At 33.5% G+C, this 19376-nt stretch overlaps 1 protein-coding gene across 1 annotated transcript in view; it reads right to left on the bottom strand.

Moving 5' to 3' along the window:
* The window catches only part of LOC129302702 (uncharacterized), an 89655-nt gene extending 77010 nt beyond the window's left edge, over positions 1–12645 (bottom strand). The window contains exons 1-2 of the mRNA XM_054941598.1: positions 12295–12645; positions 12139–12213 (exon numbers count right to left, since the gene is read on the bottom strand). Of these exons, the coding sequence (XP_054797573.1) occupies positions 12139–12213; positions 12295–12645 (426 nt within the window). The remainder of the gene's footprint in view (positions 1–12138; positions 12214–12294) is intronic.
* Between the last annotated feature and the right edge of the window lie 6731 nt (positions 12646–19376).

Here is a 19376-nt window from a genome sequence, read left to right as displayed (position 1 = left end):
TCCACATTCTCTCTCTCTTGTTCATAGTGTTCTTCATTTTCTCTCTTTTGTTCTTCATTTTCCAGCACCCTAACCTCCATTTTCAGCCACCAAACCTCCACAAAACTCATACCATTCTTCTCCTCTCTTCATTTTCGTTCCATCCCTTCCATTTTCACAAGTATTGAAGCTCATTTCCATCATTCAAGAGCTATGGAGTTTGGCCTTCACAAGCAATCACTAGGATTCTTGAAGATGAAGATTGGCTAAGTTTCTTTGTGGAATCCTAGAGAGATGAAGATGGAGGATGAGTCTTGAGCTTCAAATTGGCTAAGTTCTTTTGTTTCCTATCCTCTTCTCTTTTTACTAGATGGTTAGATTCCTTAATCTAGGGTTTAATCATCTTAGCTTATAAATTCTAATTTGAATTTGATGTTGATGTAAAGAGAGAGGATTGTTTCATTTAATTTCTTCCTTGGACAGCCATGACTGAATTTTGCCACTCTTTGTTTGGCACATAATCTTGTGTTTTTCAATTAGTGAATATCTTGTGTTAATATTGCATAATCTTGTGGTGTTAATGCTTGTGTTGTTGAGTAGCTTGACATAATCTTGTGGTTGCTCAATTTATGTGTTTGACCATGGCTGTTGAGAGAGGATTTTGAATGAATCACTTGGCTAATGTCTTCACCAATTGGTTAATTGAACTAAGGACTTTAATCTAAGACCTAGGGAGGTTAGCTAATTAGGTTAATTGGCTTAGGATAATTTTCTTAAGTCATGACAGCTTTAGTCAAGAGGAAAGGGAAGCTAAACTTAGCATAATCATGAGAAGATAATGAGTCCAAAATCAACTAATCTCTAGGGTTCCATTATTGTAAAAAGGGAAGTTCATTTCACTCACTTTCACTAGCATTTTAATTACTTGCATATTAGGTAATTAGTTTAGATAATTAGCTAGATAACTAAATTCCTACAAACTTTGGTTGATTTATTTCACTAGATAACTTTCAATTAGACTTAAAACCATTCCTTGGGAGATGACCTAGGATTGGCCCTATATTGCATTAGGGTTAGCTTTAGTGTAATTTTGAGGATAAGCGACTAATTTCCTATCACGTGGCGCAATAATCATGCATTGCGGTGCGCACCTGCTGTCATGACAGTAGATTGCTATCATGACTTTTCTCCAAACTTCTGGAAGGTGTCGTTTCGCCATCCGACATCCACTTTGAGCGATTCAAGTGTCCACACAAAGCTCTTTAAGCCTTCTAGCTAATGGAACTAGTCTTACACTCATACAGTCATCTGTTTAAAAGATGGACACTCGAATCCAAAATGGTTCATTTTCACAATAAAACACATATTATGGTGTCCAACTCATAATACACAATGCCATTAGCTCTGGAGACAACTTGACCACCTGAAATGGACCATATACCACATAACAATCCATTCACATCACACAATAAAGCAATTACACTCAAAATGACTACTAAACCCCCCATTGGACAAAAATATAATGGGGTGGACAAAATCCAACACATCAATCAATTGGTCATTTTGACACTCAAAACACTTAATATATATATATATATATATATGAATCACTTGTAAGCAACTTGGCCAAGCACATAGTTAATCCGTATCATCATTCTTGGACCAAGATATACATACTTATCACAATTTTATACAAGCGATATCCAAATGATGTAATATTCCTAAGTTGGCAATAATTATCGACAATATTCATTACAACACACAAAAAGAGAAAAGGAAAGAGCTATACTATGATGCTCTTCATTCTTCAAAGGCCCCTTCCTTCCTATTACCCCTACCAGAGCCTTTACTTATAAAATATAACCACGGGGTGAGATAAACATCTCAATAACCAATATAGCTTATTAAATGTTTATTACCATAAATAACCATAAAAAAGTATCAAAACCATAGAATCATCTAGCATACCAAAAATTATGAGATATAGGTTTCTCTTCTCAACAAAACACATAGTTTTACACTAGCATGATCATCTAACCACCAAACTTCCAATGCTCCCCGACATGAAACCATAGGCTCTCCTGGTTCAACTACTTGTTGACCCAAGCACACTTTCGATGGTAGAAATGCCAGCTAAAGGTAATCTAACCTGCCTACAGACTATGATTTTTTCCTCTTCACACACTTGTGATAAAGGCACAATTGACTCCTAACCACACCCTAACAGGTACTAGGGAGTTGCCAGACTGCCCGAATATCCCATAGTAATAGTCCCACATAATGCTGCACTGGATGTCCCTTAGTGTCAGCCTGACTATATGGATTTTTTACTCACAAATCTCCACACACACATATTTCCACATATCTTAGGTGAACTCCCACCCCCTATGATCATGCTCTTTCATAATTTTCACTACTTTTCATCACATTTCCATTTCATAATTATATACATAGTTTATATATTTCAATTAAAAACAATAACCATTTACAAAACATTTTTTCATGCTAAAATCATTTATAATGTCAAATTATGCATAAAACTCTTCAAAACTACAACTTAATCGTTCAGAACTACTTCTACACAATTACAATAGTTAATAAACACAATAAACTCTATGGTTACCTCAACCTTTTTATCACACGAAAAGGGTTATTGTGACTTAATGTTAGCTCCAAACATTCTATACTCATAATATAGCTCGAGCAGCACTTAATCTACACCAATAGGTGACAACCGTCAATTATCACTCGGCATAACTCCGAATTCACTAGGTTCTATGTGCTTAGAATACTCAAATTCCTTTTCTAACAATACCAACCATTCTCACACACTTTAACCATCCTATTAAACATCTCAACACATCAAATTCGATAATCATTATCCCACCTTGTCTCAAAATCCTTAAATTATACTTAAGGTTTGTCCAAACCCATACCAAAAATTCTCAATCACCACAAAACTCATAAACATAAGGGTAGAAGCTTGATTTAACTCCCCAAGATCTTAAATAAATTAATGGGTTGGGTTTAAACCTAAAGTAATCAAAATCAAAGCTCCCATTACCCTAAATGTTTAAATTTTTACATAAAAAGGGAGAAGAGGGAATGTACAACTTACCCAATAGTAATTCAAGCTCCAAATGCTTCTAAAATAGTCTAGGGATCGTGCCTTAATAGACCATAGGCTCTCCTCCATCGCTCTCTTCTTGCCTCTCTTCCTATCTTCTATTTTCGATCTGTTTCTCGCGTCTGATAAGTACAGATTTTACATATGTGCTACGGCATATGGCACAGAAAGCCGTACAAAATTTTAAACTCCCTTTTGTGCCCCACTTGAACCTTGACCTAGCCCTCTTCTAAGGCTCTCCAAGGATCCAAAAACTATATTAGCCTCCATAAACCTCGCTGAATAAAAATTTATCTAAATTGACCAAATTACCCCTTGAAAATATTGATAATTACTAATGAGGGGACTTAGGATGTTACACCAACAATCTCCCCCTTTTTTATGATGACAAAACCTTAAGATCAAGGTTCTTAGTTCTATCGGATAGAGAATTTGGGTTGAACGTAGGAGTTGACAGAACCATTGCCTAGGTGGAAGAATCATTTGAATCTATAGGTGGAATGGGATCCAAAGATTTAGCTGAGCCATCAGTAGCTTCAGGAGAAGGTGAAGGCTATTCTTGATCATCATCTTCAACTTGTTCTTTAAGAGGTAAAGAAGCTTGATGTTTCTGAGACTAAACTTCAGGTTCTTGATCCTCAAGTTCTTTAATAATGGGTTCCTCAACAGTTTAGCAAAGGGAAGGTTTGGTTTGTATGTGTTTAGGGATTGATTTCTTCCTCTAAAATGTTTTTGTTACTAGTTAGGCAAAGGAGATGGCAAGTGAAGTCATAGGCATTGGCATAGATGAGGGTGTGGCAGGCTCTCCAATATTTTAAGTGAGTTTACCAAGTTTGGTAAGACTTATATCATCAATGTCTTTAAAGAGCACTTCAAAAGATGATGTTTTAGTAGTTTTAACTATGTCAGAAGACTTTAGTGGAGAGGGAATATGAGGAAGTGGCATGCTATTAAAGGGATGAATAGGTTTTGAGATGTCTTCATAGCTTTGATATTTAGGCTAGGAGTCAATAGGTTAAGCGGAATCTAGAAGTTGATTTTCTAAGTGATGGTGGATGGATGACTGATAGAACACATTTATTACAAACTTTTATTTATTAATTAGGACCCTTTTATTAATATTTTATCATCTCAAAGTGCACTCATTGCATTAGATTTGAAATTTTGTCTAAGTTTCTAAGTTTAGTGCACTAAGGACATTTTGGTCTAAAAAATAAACTTTTGAGAAAGTGTACAAGAAAAATTGACAAAGTGAATTTTATGTCCAGTTGATGAGTGGTGAAATTATATTTTTAAAATTCATTTTAGTTTGGGTGTAATTAAATAAAAAGTCAACACTTGCTAAAGTGGCTTAGTTTGACCTAGTTTTCAGTTTGCTTTTGTGTGAAAATTCTTATATAATTTTGTTCACCTAAAACTTGGTTATTTTAATAAATTATCTCTTCTAATTATGAATTTAATTTTAGACATTAATTAGATTTTATTATGTCACCTGCTATTTAACTGAATTATGTGATTTATGTGACATAGGTGGCATGTGACTTGTGCATCAATTGGGCAATTGAGGTCAACACTCCTAGAGATAAATGGCTAAACATTTTCATGTGAATTCTAATTATTTTGAAGGACTAAATCAGCTCAAATGATGTGGATGACACATGAAAAATTAGGCACACATTGGAATCATTTACCAACTAATAGAAGAGTGCCACCTTGCAAGTGTGACAAGGCTCCCATTTTCATTTTAATTTATTTTTCCTATTTTTTATTAAGCTTCAATTGATGCCAAACCAGATTTTCACACCATTCAGCCCCGTTATCCAGATCATTCACTCATTCATTTCATCTTCCACATTTTCTCTCTCTTATTATTTATTTTCTCCATTTTTCTCTCTTGTTTTCTTCACCTTTTAGCATACGTCCAACACCATTTCTCCATCAAATCCACTTAATTCTTCCACCATTCTTCTCCTCTCTCAAGGCCAAACCCACCCCTAATACTTGAAAGAAGATTTGAGCTTAATTTATTAAGACAAACGGAGCATGTGCCACGGCCACTTAGTGTTCTTGGTGGAAGCAAGATTTTCTTAATGTTTTCTAGCTAGAATCTTCATGGAATCCTAAGGGAGAGTTGATGTAAGAGGATTCTTGAAGTCTCCACTTGGCAAAGCTTAACTATTTGTTCATCTTGTTTCAATTCTATTAGAATACTATGACTATTATTGATTGTGGTTCAATTTGACTTTAGTTTCATTGTTGTTTGTAATTTGTAATGTTAAAACAAAATTGTTTAGTTGAATTTCATGCTCTTGATGTTGCTGGATTTTTGGCCTCTTAGTGTTTTTACATGGTAATATGTAATTTCACTTAAAGAATGTCTTGTATTAGCCTAGCATGTAATTGTGTGGTGAATACTTGATGAGTTGCTTGAGTTTTCATATTTTTGAGCTTAGGTACATCTTTGGGTAGTAGCATTTGGGAATGAATTTTAACTAAATACCTGGTTAATTTTAGAACTAAGCTAGTAAGGCTACCTAGGGGCTTGTAATAGCACTTAGAGTATTGAATTAGTGAAGTTAATATACTTGAGATAGTTATATTAGGTAAATATATTTTTTTCAGCCAAGAGAGAGAGTTAAGAGCTGCCATAATTAATTAAAAGGCTAGGAATCTTCCATTAGCAACACCCTAGGGTTCCTACTTAAATTGAAAAGTCACGTCTTTCATAATTAGGTTTAGTTTTCTAGTTCAATTCACTAGATAATTAGGTTAGCAATTAGTTAATTAACTTTAAACTTTAGGTAATATATTTCATTAGATAACTTTAAATTAAACTTAAAACCATTCCTTGGGAGATAACCTAGGGTTAGCCCTCTATTGCATTAGGTTAGCTTTAGTTTAATTTTGAAGGTAAGCGACAATCCCTATCAATGACCCTTAGTCCCTTTGAAAGAAAAGATTCTCTTGCTCTTGAGAGGAAGCGTCAATTAGCAAAGACATATCAAATGGAGAGTGAGGTATGTCAGAATGAATTTTGGAGGTTGAGAATGAATCCACTATGTGAATCGAACCTTCTCTAAACCTTGAAGGACCAGCCTTATCTTCTTATTTGATACTCCTTGTGCCTCAGAATTACCAACATGATCTATGATTCTATTTGACTTGCTATTTAAGTATAGCATCATGTCACCGAGGCCCTTCATGTCATTCTTAAGATGCACCACTACTTGATCAAGCTTTCCTTCAATTCCATTGAGAATTTTATAGACGAAAGCATTTGACATGTTGGGTGGAGTGGGCATTTGAGGAAAAGGCTAAGAAGAGGAAGCTTCAACAACTTCAAATGTTCCTATAGTAGCTTTCTTTGGTAATTTTCTTTTCTTTCTTATTGCAATAGGATCAATGAGCTCTTTTTCTTTTAGAACAAAGTTGTTCTCTTCCAGCTTAAATTTCATCTTGTAGAAAGCAGTATCCTTAAATTCTTTTGACTCCAACACTGCTCCTTTAGTATATTTGACATGAAATCATTTTAAAATGACAGATATAATAGTTGCAAAGTAAAGATTTTTGTCCTTCTTTTGTTCCTTCTTTCTCTTGGTGTCAACCTTAGAGGCATACAACATCTTAGTCAATATGTAGTGACACATATTGATCTTCTACTTCTTGATCAGTTTTCTTAGAAACTCAGTCTCAAACTCAGTGTATGTGTTGAAAGCAGTCCTTTTGTTAACTAAGAATCTTGCCAGCATTTGATGCTTAAATGGAAACGAAGTTAGTCTAAAGATGAATGTAAGCTTCAATGCTTCTTTTGGGACTTCTTTTGTCATTATGATAGCCTTGAATTTCTCTTCATTCGAGTGAAGTCTAAGAGCATATTCTTTTGATTTGCATGATCGAATTCTTATAGCTCCAGACCCTTTGTTTGAAGACCAAGTTTGTGTCCTAAGCTTTTTGGAGTGAAGTACATTGAACAACCTTGAATATTGGCCTTATAAGTCTTCTTATGTTTGTCCTATCTGAAGCTAGCATAAAAGGCCTTCACCACATTAGCAATAGAGATCAAGTTCTAACAAGCCTTTATAGTCACTCAAATATTTATCTATGTTAAAGTTATGAGCTTTGATAAAAGAATCATATTTAGTATAGTTATTGGTGACTACCATAGTAGAGGAGAAGTATTGGTTGAGTCTTGACTGATGCTCGAAGATTAGTAGCTTTTCTTCTCAGATACTTGCCTTTAAAACTTCACTTGGAGGCACGTTGCTGCCATCTTAAGACAATTCTCGGCCAAGTCTGATTAGAACTTCTTCTTGTTAATTAGTCAAACCAAGCTTTGATGTTGAAGCAGACTCTTTAGACTTTCTTAGAGTTTTGATCCTCTTGGATGATCGAGAAGGTGATTTACTTCCTTTACCAATCAGAGCCTATATGAATTTTCTCTTCCTTGTTACCTCCTCATTGGCTCTCTTTTCAGTATCCTTAGTTCTTGCCATCACAGAAATTAAAGAGAGAAGAGATGAATTTAGGTTGAGAATTGAGGAGAAATTAGGTGAAATGATGAACAAAGAGTAGTTTAAAAGAAGTGGATAAAGAAATTCAAATGCCAAAATGGCCATAGAAGATTTAAGAAAGCAGTTAAGAATGAAGGATAATATAAGGGCTAGAAAAATGAACATTGGTTCACTTGTGAAAATGAAGGGTAGACGAGCAAGGTATATATAGGAAGTGCAGGATCACATGTGAGGAGAAAATGGTTTCACGCATGGTTTAGCACCTATTTCAAACTAAGTGCTAATTCTCATCTGTGATATGGCAATTTCACACATGATCTGGCAGGTAAGATAACGTTCATAAATTGTGCATTCAATACAAATAGAATCACACGTGGTCACTAATGGTCTTCAAGCCTGAAATGTCCGAGTCAAAATACAATGCTCTCGGGAAGACATTTCACGCAAGTGAGACTTCCTTCTTTACACGTGATTTACACAACTTAGAAAGGATAACACATTGCGTGTTATGTCAGCAAGCAGAACTATCATCTTCACGTGTGATTTAGCATAATTTTGAAGTGAAGATATCCCAAGTGCTATTTCACGCAAGCAAGCAAGCATGTTTCACACGTGAAAATGCAGTCAAATAGAAAATATCACAGAATCAAGCATTTTCACGCAAGATATGGCAAATGAACTTACAAGAAATATCCTCCAATAATAATAATAATTTATTTTTCAAGCAAATTATACCTGATTTTCTGACCTCTTTCTTTAATATTCACCTTGATCTATTTCAATAAAGTCAGGACTCGTAGATTAAATTCTACAAAAATAACTTAAAAACAACTCTAAAGCTTAAGTTAGTAAAAGATTCAAAATATAATTCAATTGAGTTTAAGAATCTTACAACTTATTAGGATTTACCATTTCCAATTCCCTTCTAGTGAATGTAAACTATTCTTTAGCCAAAGGTTTGGTGAAAATATCTGCTAGTTACTCGATAGTAGGCACAAACTCCAGTATTATATCTTTCTTTTGCAACTTGAGTAATGATGTCTTATGTCAATATGCTTGGTCCTTGAGTGTTAGACAGGATTCTTGGCTAAGTTGATAGTGTTTGTGTTGTAACATTTGATTGCAATTTCCTTAAGATGAACTCCCAAATCTTCCAATTGTTAAAATTTGTGCACAACAGCTTCCAGCTACCAAGTATTTAGCTTTACATGATGATAAGGACATGCTATTTTATTTATTACTAAATCATGATATTAATGAGTCACTAAAGAACTGATAAGTTCCACTTATGCTCTTCTTGTCTATTTTGTATCCTCTATGATTAGCATCTGAATAAGTGATCAATTCAGGCTTTCCTCCTTTTAGAAACCAAAGTCCTAGCTGTGTTGTTCCATTCGAATACTTGAAGATTCTTTTCATAGCCTTTGAATGAGATTCTCTTAAATCAGGTTGAAATCTTGCACATATGTAGACATTAAACATGATATCAGGTCTATTAGCAATTAAATGGAGCAGCGATCCAATCAACTGCTTGAATTTTAATTGATCTTCCTTCTTTCCTTTTTCATCCTTATCCATCTTGATTGATGCACTCATAGGTATGTTGGTTAGATTTGAATTTTCAAATCCAAAATTCTTCAGCAATTCATAAGTATACTTGGTTTGGCTTATGAAGATCCCATCCCTCATTTGCTTGATTTACAATCTAAGAAAGAAGTTCAGCTCTCCCATCATGGACATCTTGAATTCACCTTGCATAATCTTAGCAAATTTCTCATAAAGAACCTTATTAATAGCTTTAAAAATAATATCATCAACATAAATTTGAACTATAAGGATATCACTACCTTTAGTTTGATAGAATAGAGTTTTATCCACCATTCCTCTTTTGAAGCTATTATTTAATAGAAAAGTACTCAACCTATCATAATAAGCTTTTAGTGCTTGCTTTAGTCCATACAATGCTTTTTTTAATTTGTAGACATGATTTAGCATTGATGGATTGTCAAATCTTGGAGATTGCTCTACATAAAATTCTTCATCGATTAGTCCATTCAAGAAAGTACTTTTAACATCCATTTGATAAAGCTTAAAATATTTAATGCAAGAAAAAGCAAGTAAATGTCTAATAGCTTCAAGTCTAGCAACAGGAGTAAATGTTTCATCATAATCAATACCTTCTTGATTATATCCTTTAGCTACCAACCTAGCCTTATTTCTGACCACAATATCAATTTCATAGTTTGTTTCTAAATACTTATTTCATCCCAATTACATGATGATCACTTGGTCTAGGTACTAAGTCCCAAACTTGACTTCTCTCAAGCTAGTTTAACTCTTCTTGCATTGCTATGAGCCAATATTCATCACATAAGGCTTCTTTGATGTCATAGGGTTCAATATTAGAAAGAAATGCACTAAAATGGCATACTTCTCTAAGTGAACCTCTTGTCTTAACACTATCACCAATTTCTCCAATGACTTGATCAATAGGATATGACTTGCTATATCTCCAACTTTTTTAAAGATTATTTGTCTCTCCACTTTAATCATTAGTCATAGTATCATTATTAGTTTTATTTTCATCCTTTTCTTTTAGTGAGAGATCATCAAAAGGAAGATTTATAATTTCTTCTTCCTTATTCTCATTTGATAAGGATTCATTAAATCTAACATGAATTGATTCTTCAACAGATAAGGTTTTTTTTTATTAAAGAACCTAAAAGGTTTGCTTCTATTGGAATAACCATGAAATACAACTTCATCACTTTTGAAATCAAACTTGTCCAGATTATTTTTACCATTGTTGAGTATAAAGCACTTACAACTGAATATATGTAGGTAAGAGATGTTAGTCTTTCTTCCCTTATAGAGCTTATATGGAGTTTTGTTTAGAATGGGTTGAATTTGTGCTCTGCTTGTGATGTAACATGCTGTACTCATGGCATCCTCCCAAAAATACTTAAGCAGTTTCTTCTCATTCAACATAGTCCTTGCCATTTTCTCTAAGGTTCTATTATTTCTCTTCACAACTCCATTTTATTAAGGTGTTTTAGGAGCTGAGAATTCATGACTAATTCCCTATTATTCACAAAACTCAATGAAATTAAAACTGTCAAATTCTCCACCATGGTCACTCCTTATCTGCACAATTTTTAAACCCTTTTCATTTTGTACTTTGGCTACAAATGCCATAAAATAATCAAAGGTTTGATCCTTGTGAAACATGAAGATAATTTATGTAAAACCTAAAATAATCATCAACTATAATAAAAATATAGAGATTACCCCTTAGACTTTTTAAACTTGAAGGACCGATTAGATCCATATGAAGCAATTCAAGAGGCCTTGATATGGATACCACATTCTTTCTTTGAAATATACTCTTAGTTTTTTTGCCTTCTATACAAGCATCACATAGCTTGTCAGCTTCAAATTTTATCTTTGGTAGCCTAATGAAAAATTCTTCTTTATAAACTTGTCTAATTGCTTCATGTTGACATGAGCTAATCTCTTGTGCCATAGCTAGCTCTCATCATTCATAGAGATGAGACATTTTGTATTCAATAAGTTATCATCACAGAGATTGATTGAGTATACATCTGAACTCTCTTTCCTTCTAGGATGGTTTTTTCTGTTTGTTCATCTCTCACAATGCAACGCACAGCATTAAAAATAACCTTATAACCTTTGTCACATAATTGACTTATGCTCAAAAGGTTATGTCTAACTAAGTATACATTATCAATACAAGGAGGGTTGGATGAATTCTTACCAACCTTACTTATCTCAAGAATTTTTTTCTTTTCATTATTTCCAAAGGTGATAATTCTGCCATCTTTAGTTTCTACCAGGTATAGAAATATAGAGCTATCACCAGTCATGTGCTTAGAACAGCTACTTTTTAGATACCATTTTTCATTTGTGACTCTCCTTGATACCTACACAAATGTCATGTTTTCTTAGATATCCAAATCTTTTTGGGTCCTGGTGGGTTAGTAGACTTCTTTGGAACCCACTTCATATTTTCATTTGACCCTTGCTTTTTATAGATACATGACTTAGTCATATGCCCTTTCTTGTTGTAGTAAGAACAAGATGATTTAGGTGAGTTAGTTATAGTGGCAGGAACAAAGAATTTCTTGTAATATTTTACTTCTTATTAGGTTTATAGCCTATGCTAACTTTATCAAATACACTTCTTTGTTGACTCAAAATTTTGTCTAAGTTATCTCTACCCTTAACAAATTTCTTAAGAGTATTTTTCAAATCTTTCTCTTTCAAAATATGAAGAGGACAATAAACACATAAAGTTTCTTTTTCTAAAATAGAAATATTCTTTTTCAAAATATCATTCTCAGATATGAGAAACAAGTTTTCCTTTTCAAAAATATCAAGTTTCTTTTTGACTTGTAAAAGATTTTCTATAAGAAGAAAAAACTCATTATGCAATTCTTCAAAACTAATTTTTAATTCTTCAAAAGTAAAATCAAATTTAGAGTCAGAGTTTGAATCATTTACCTGATCACAATGGCTTTTAGCCATCAGATAGAGATTTTCTTCTTCTTCTTCAATGGACTCTTCATTAATGTCACCCTAGATTAAAGAGAGGTAAGTTTTGAACTTTTTCTTGTCATATTTGTAGCTTTTGCTCTCTTATTTTAGAAGATTGTCTACCTTAATGTGTCCAGGCTTCTTGCACTTATAACAAGTTATCTCCTTTTCTTTTTTCTTTAAGAATTTCTTCCTAAACTTCTTCTTCCAAAAGAAATTGCCAAATTTCTTGACAAATATATCCATTTCTTCATTAAAGTCTTCACTATCACTAGTTTCAAAATAAAATTCTTCTTTTGTCACTTTTAGAGCCAGTGACTTCTTCTTCTTACCAGTATCTTCCTTTAGCATGGATAATCTTCCATTATGCTCAGTAAGACTTCTAAACAGTGCTGCCACAGATCTCATAGAGTCACTTTTTGCTTCTTCAATAGAAGTAATTTTAGGTTGCCATTCAACTGGGAGACCTCTCATGATTTTTCTAACTTGCTCCTTCTAAGTATAGGTCTTTCTAAGTACTGCAAGCTCATTCATCATATGTGTGTATTTGACTTGCATATCTTTGATACTCCCTCCAGGCTTCATCTTGAACAGTTTATATTGCTGAGTCAATGTACTCGTTTTGTTCTCCTTGACTCCTTCAGTGCTTTTATGAGTAATCTCTAGAGCATCCCACATCTCCTTTGTAGTTTTTAGATTACTCACTTAGAAATACTCTTGTTGACTTAAGGCAATTGCAATAATCAATTTGGCTTGGAGTTCACAAGTTTTTCTTCCTTTTTTGTGAATTCACTCCTTTCTTTTCTTATGAATTGTCCTTCTACAGTTTTATATGAAATGTAAGGACTACTCTCAACAATCTCTCATAAATCAAGGTTTGAGGCCTCAAAGAATAATCTTATCTTACTATTTTAGAAAGTATAGTTTTCACCATTGAATTCTAAAGGCCTATTAATCTTAGCACGTTTAGAGAGAACACTATCACCAAAACCAGCCATAGAATCCTCTTAGACTATTAAGTCTTTAATCAAGAGTTCAAGCTTTGATACCAAATGTTAATATAGGCTAGCACCCAAGAGGGGGTGAATTAGGTGATACTTAAAAACTTTTGAAAAAAAAGAAAGAGTGAAGAACTTAAAAAGTAAAGGAAGAAGATAAGACACTCAAGATTTATACTGGTTCAGGATCAAACTTGGCCTACGTCTTGTTCTCAAGATCATACTTGAGATTTTCAACTAAAATCACAAACTTCAATGGGTGCTTGCCACCATAGTACAATACTAAAAAAAAACTTGTCTTGATTTACTCAATAAATATTACTATAATCTAGCAACTTGTTATAAACACTTGAAAAATACCTTTTTAAGATTTCTAAAATAGAAAATAAGCTTTAGCAGAAAAAATCTCTTAAAGAGTAAATGGAATTACAATTAAAAGCTTATAAACTATTGAAAGCTTTTCAAATGCTCAAATGATGATTAGTTTGCTCAAGGATCATTAGTTCTTCTTTTAGTGCAAAATGAATCACATATATAGTTTTGGTAGTTGATAGACCGTTGGAACAATGATTCTATTCGTTGATGCAATTTCTTGTGAGTGACTAGTAAAATCATGTGTAAAACTACACTAGAATTGTTCTAGAAATGTATATGTGATAAATCACATGTGAACCCCTTGACTTCTCACGCATGGTTTTGCACTTCTAAATAAGCATTCAGTTCTGTGTGCTAAAACTTATGTGGTACCTCTTTCCTCTCTCACATGGTTTTGCACTTATGAATAAACATTTAATTTTGTGTGCTAAAACTCGTATGGAACCTCTTTGCTCTCTCGCGTGGTTTTATACTTATGAATATACTTATGTATCAAAGTACTAAATCTTGCGAGTGAACCATTTGCTCTCATGCATGGTTTTGCACTTAAAAACTATCATTTGTTTTGTGCCACAAATCATGTATAAAACCTTTTCTCTCTCACTCGTGAAATAGGTAGCAGAATGCCAGAGCCAATTTGTGTGATCAAAACTCACGTGGAAATAAAAGGCTAACGCTCGTGAAATTGTAAGCACTAATGCACAAACTCATCTAGTACATTTTCACACGTGGAACTACACAAAACTCAAGCAAGATTTTACATGATCAAGATATATAGATTTGTGTATCAATGATCATACAAGTGAACATTTTAACTTGGCTTGAGATGAGTTAAAACTCAACATAGCATAAAGTGATTGTGCAACAAAGTAATAAATCACGTGTAACTACTATCAGTCTCACGCGTGGTTTTTCACTTTAACATAAAAAAGCATAGTTGCCAAAACTTGTATAGACAACAAAATGCTTTTATGCATGATTTTGCATGCAAAAATAAAGATTAAGGCATCACATAACACAAGTGCTAAATCATACATGAATCACTTCTTCACACTTCTATGATCTAGCAATCAGTGTGTCTAACTTGTAGAATCTTGTGAGTAACTTGCAAAATCACATATGACTCTACTTCTCATGCTACAAATAGCTTCTACGAAATTCAACACATAAGAAGACATTGTTTACAAGCTTTAATACACTTAAATGAGTCTTAATGCATATAAATGAGATATATGATGCATTCATTTTAATGATTATGAAAAGTGATTAAGTTCTTAAAGTTTTCACACTAAATCTAAGAGAATTTAAAATAACTTATCTTAAACATCTTCAACTTCTCTTGATTCTTCATGCTCTTAAGGTTTTGTCTTCATCCATGATTCTTTATATCTGCAAACATAACAAATACCTCTTCTCTTAGTTTTGTAATCATCAAAAGACATGATCCAATAAAATTTACATTGTAATATGTGATTTCTAATGGTGAATGTCTTGTATACACCTAGCATATAATTGTTTGGTAAATGCTTGATGAATTGCTCAAGTTTTATTGGTTAATTTTGAAGCTAAGCTAGTGAGATTACTTAATAGGCTTGTAATTAGCACTTAAAGAATTGAATTGGTGAGGCTAGATTACTTAGAATAGTTGTCTTAAGTGATCACTTTCTTAGCCAAGGGAGAGAAAGTTGAGTGACCTGCCATTATTATTTAAAAGCTAGGATTCCTCCATCAACAATGCCCTATGTAACCTCCCCCTATATCTTTCAGATACAGGAGAAGATTACCAAGAGCACCACATAAACACACAATCACAAATCAAAGGATTTATTTGAAAAGCTTGGGCCCAATACTCGTTTCATAAAACCATTCAAATCACAATGAAATCAGAGCAATATGTAGTAAAAAAGACTCATATACATCCATCTCAATCATTGCATGCATCTAAATTCACAAAATTAAGTGGGGAAATAGTCCATGCATAGTAGTATGCAGTACGTGCGCCACGGTATGTGGCACAGAGCCACACGTATAGCCTTTTTGTGTCATGTACCATGGCATGTGTCACCATGAGCCACAGTGTGCCTATCTGAATTTCTGCTATCATTTGATAGAAAAAATGACAAACTTCTAGCACGCACCGTTTGCACATATAATATCCAATCGGAATAATTCAAGTACCCACATGAAGCTTAGCTCGTAAGCTAGCTAATGAGATAGGTTTGACATGATCTAACTGTCCAATTAAAATTTTGACCCACGAGTATAAAAAGCCACTTTTTCTAAAAAATTTGGGCACCCAATTGCTTAAATTGATCTCTTTCTCTCGTTAGACCACACTAGGCCTTGAATTAAGTCCAAAATGACCTATTATACCTTATTGATCATATTATATCACAATCATATATATATACTGAAATTTTACCCTTCTATGGCCAATTTTTACATTTCACATATTTACATACTTTGCTTATACTTGGCACAGCATAGGCTACTTAGCCTTTTTTTTCAACATAATTATATACATTCACATTCATAACATATGTACATTAAAATCTTAGCTCCAAATTACTAATTTCATCATAATTTCTTACTTGGGCTTAAAATTCACCATCAATCACAACAATTTCAATACAAACATACTCAAATTATAGCCCCTTGATTCATTCTATCACAAATACATATAAATGGGCTAAGATTCCATAAAAGTCATTGCTTAAGTTATGCATGCAACCTATGGCAACTCATTTACACATATATACACAAGATTTCTAGTTTATTACACCAACTCAGAGTTTACACGACTTCAACAACTCAAGCCAGATTAGACTCTCTTTCCTTGCCTCGATTACTTCCCGGTCTTAAAAACATGTAACTATAAGGGTGAGATAAAAATCTCAATAACAGAATAACTCACTTCTACTACTATCACATATAATAATATGAAAGTAAAGAATAGTATACCATTTAAATCTCATTAAAATAGCATTTATATCACATATATCATTTCTATTCATTTTTATATAACACATATTCATTTCCTACTTTTCAACACTTTCACAAACATTCCATAACATCTCATAGCATGATCACTATAAATCAAACCTCCAAATCAAACCTCCAAATCACCCTGACACGAAATCATAAGCTCGCCTTAGACTAATGTACACTCTTATTAGCCTTGATCTTACCTGCAATGGTAGAATCACCTGATGAAAGATGTTTTAGTGCACATACGGACTATGGTTTCCCCAATAGATATAATAGGGTGTCATTGACTCTAACATCATATCACATAGACACTAAAGAGTCTCACATCTCTAACATTGCACCTCAATAGCACTAAAGAGATCTTTTTTAACATCACACCTTATAAGGCACTAAGGACAATTATCTCCAACATCACACTTTGTCGGATACTAAAGAGAGCATGCTATGTGGTCTTTATCACCACCTCCACTTGGGTGAACCCCTACCTCTATAGTCATGCTTTTCGAACCATTTAAGGTTCCTTATTACCACTTTACACATTTTCTCATACATTGCATACCATTTGAAAACACCCATTTAAATGCTTTTATTCAATTAAAAGCTATTTCATGCAACATTTACACAATGTTATAAATCATGCTTAATCCAAAACAAGTTCATACATTATAAAGCATACTCACACTCAATTACATTAAACAATCAAACAAAGAAAGTTATTCAATTATCTCAAACCTTCTGTTACTAGAAAAGTTACCTATGGATTTCAATTACCACAACATCTTATCTCAAGCTTCTTTTCTCTACTCACTTGTCCAATATGCCAATCTGAACACATTTTGCACATTTTAGTCATTTGGTCCATTTTGCCTAAAAGCTCATATTTACTATCTAGGGTTATATTCATCCGTAAACTCTTTTCCATTTATCCTTTTTAGGTCCATTACTACCCAATTACTACTTTACATCATCTTAATCGGTCTTATTTTACTCAAACATGATTTTTGCCCTAACTTTTCTCTCTAAGGGCCAAATTAAGCTTACGGGTTCAAAGCTTTACTATTCAGCTTTAAACCAGTTACAAAGCTCTAATTTAACTTTCGAGAACATTTTTATTACGATTGGGCAAGAATCAAACCCCTCAAATTCCACTTATTCAATTTCTCTATAACTCATTTTTAGAAAAGTTCGTGTAGAATGGAAGGTAGAGTTAGACATAGCTTACCTGATAAGTTATCAATTAGAAGCATCTTCTAATGGCCTGAAATAGCCTACTCTAGCTTCTTAGCCCTTTTCCTCTCCTTCTCTCATGTGTTTCTAAATTTCACTCTTATGAAATTTTAAAAATTTCACAATTTATGAAAATATTTGTTAGTCCATGTGCCACAGCGTATTGCACAGTGAGATTTATTCTCACCACGCGGACTTGCTTCGACCCCAAACACACTCTTTTTACCCATACCTAGTCATACAACACACCAATAAGTCAAATCATCAAGTAATTATCCAAATCTCTAATCTCACACTAACTACTATTTTACCCTCAATTAGCAACTAATTATAGGATTAAGAAATTTAGGATGTTACATCTTAGGATTCCTATTTTAATAGGGAAGTCCACTAATAATATTTAGGTTTAGTTTGCAACTTAAATTCACTAGTTAATTAGGTGACAATTGTAATATCATCCTCTTCCTATCTCACAATTAAAACCCAAATCTCAAGAAATTGGGAAAATGAGACGATAATAATCATTGAATGCAAAATTCTCATTGGTTAACAAAATGAAGACCCCAAGATTATAAATCTAAGTCAAATTAAGCCTTGTAAAAAGGCAAAACAAAGTTCGCAAATATGCGAAAGCAAGGGATTATCACAAAAGTAGTTATATAGGTGCAAAAATCTAGAGCAAGAAAAATTTTGAAAATTTAAAAGGCATGCGTCGTAGCTTGCTGAAAATGCACAGTGGCATATTCATCTCTGTGACACGTACTGTGGCTTGTGACGACATGCACCGCGGTGCAAATTCATGAATTTTGATAGTGAGTTCTGCTGTCAATTTGACAGCTTTAGGGCCAACTTCTGATACACCCTAAATCTCCATCCGACGTCCAAATGATGTGAACTAGAAGTCTACGGAAAGATCTTTCCAGGCTCTCACTAGTGGCATTAATCTTAGGCTTAAATTATTTTTGAAACATGAACTGGACACCCTTTTTAGAACTTACTCCTTTGCCTCAACTTTCACAAATTTTAAGTGTCCTAACCCAAAATTAAGGACCAACAGCCACCAATACCAAATGACCACATACAACTCAACTAAATTAACTCGTGCACAGTACTAAATCACAAGAATATTCCCAAATTAAATTTTCACTACTCAACCCCTTGAGCTCAAAAATATAGTAAGGGGGAGTTTGTCACAATTTCACCAAGACTTTCCCGAATATTACATATTATCCACTCCCCTCACTTGTATTAGTATTTTGGCCCTATCATCATAATACAATATGATCAATTCTCTCCTTAGGGCCTAAAATACCATTGCAATTTATATTTACATAATTCAAGTAACAAAAAAGGAAATCCTAATTGGCAATCGAAATTATCATACACATAAATTACCTAAAATAAAGAGGCCTATTACAAATGCATCGTGATCCTAAGCCTCGAGTTGTTTTCCTCTATCCACACTTCTTGAGCCATTCCCTGAAATATTGAAGATAACGAGGTGAGTACAACTACTCAGTAACCAAGGTCCAACTAGCCCATACTAATGCATAATAATTAGTTTAAATGCAAGTGGCAATGAGTGTTATTACTTTAACCCATAAGCAACATTTGAAA

This window comes from Prosopis cineraria, unplaced genomic scaffold (genome assembly GCF_029017545.1).
Source record: "Prosopis cineraria cultivar Desert tree isolate PC_DT_omini unplaced genomic scaffold, ASM2901754v1 PC2, whole genome shotgun sequence".
NCBI classification, from domain to species: Eukaryota; Viridiplantae; Streptophyta; class Magnoliopsida; order Fabales; family Fabaceae; genus Prosopis; species Prosopis cineraria.
Note: the sequence above shows the minus strand (reverse complement) of the source record. Positions and strands in the feature narration are given on the sequence as shown.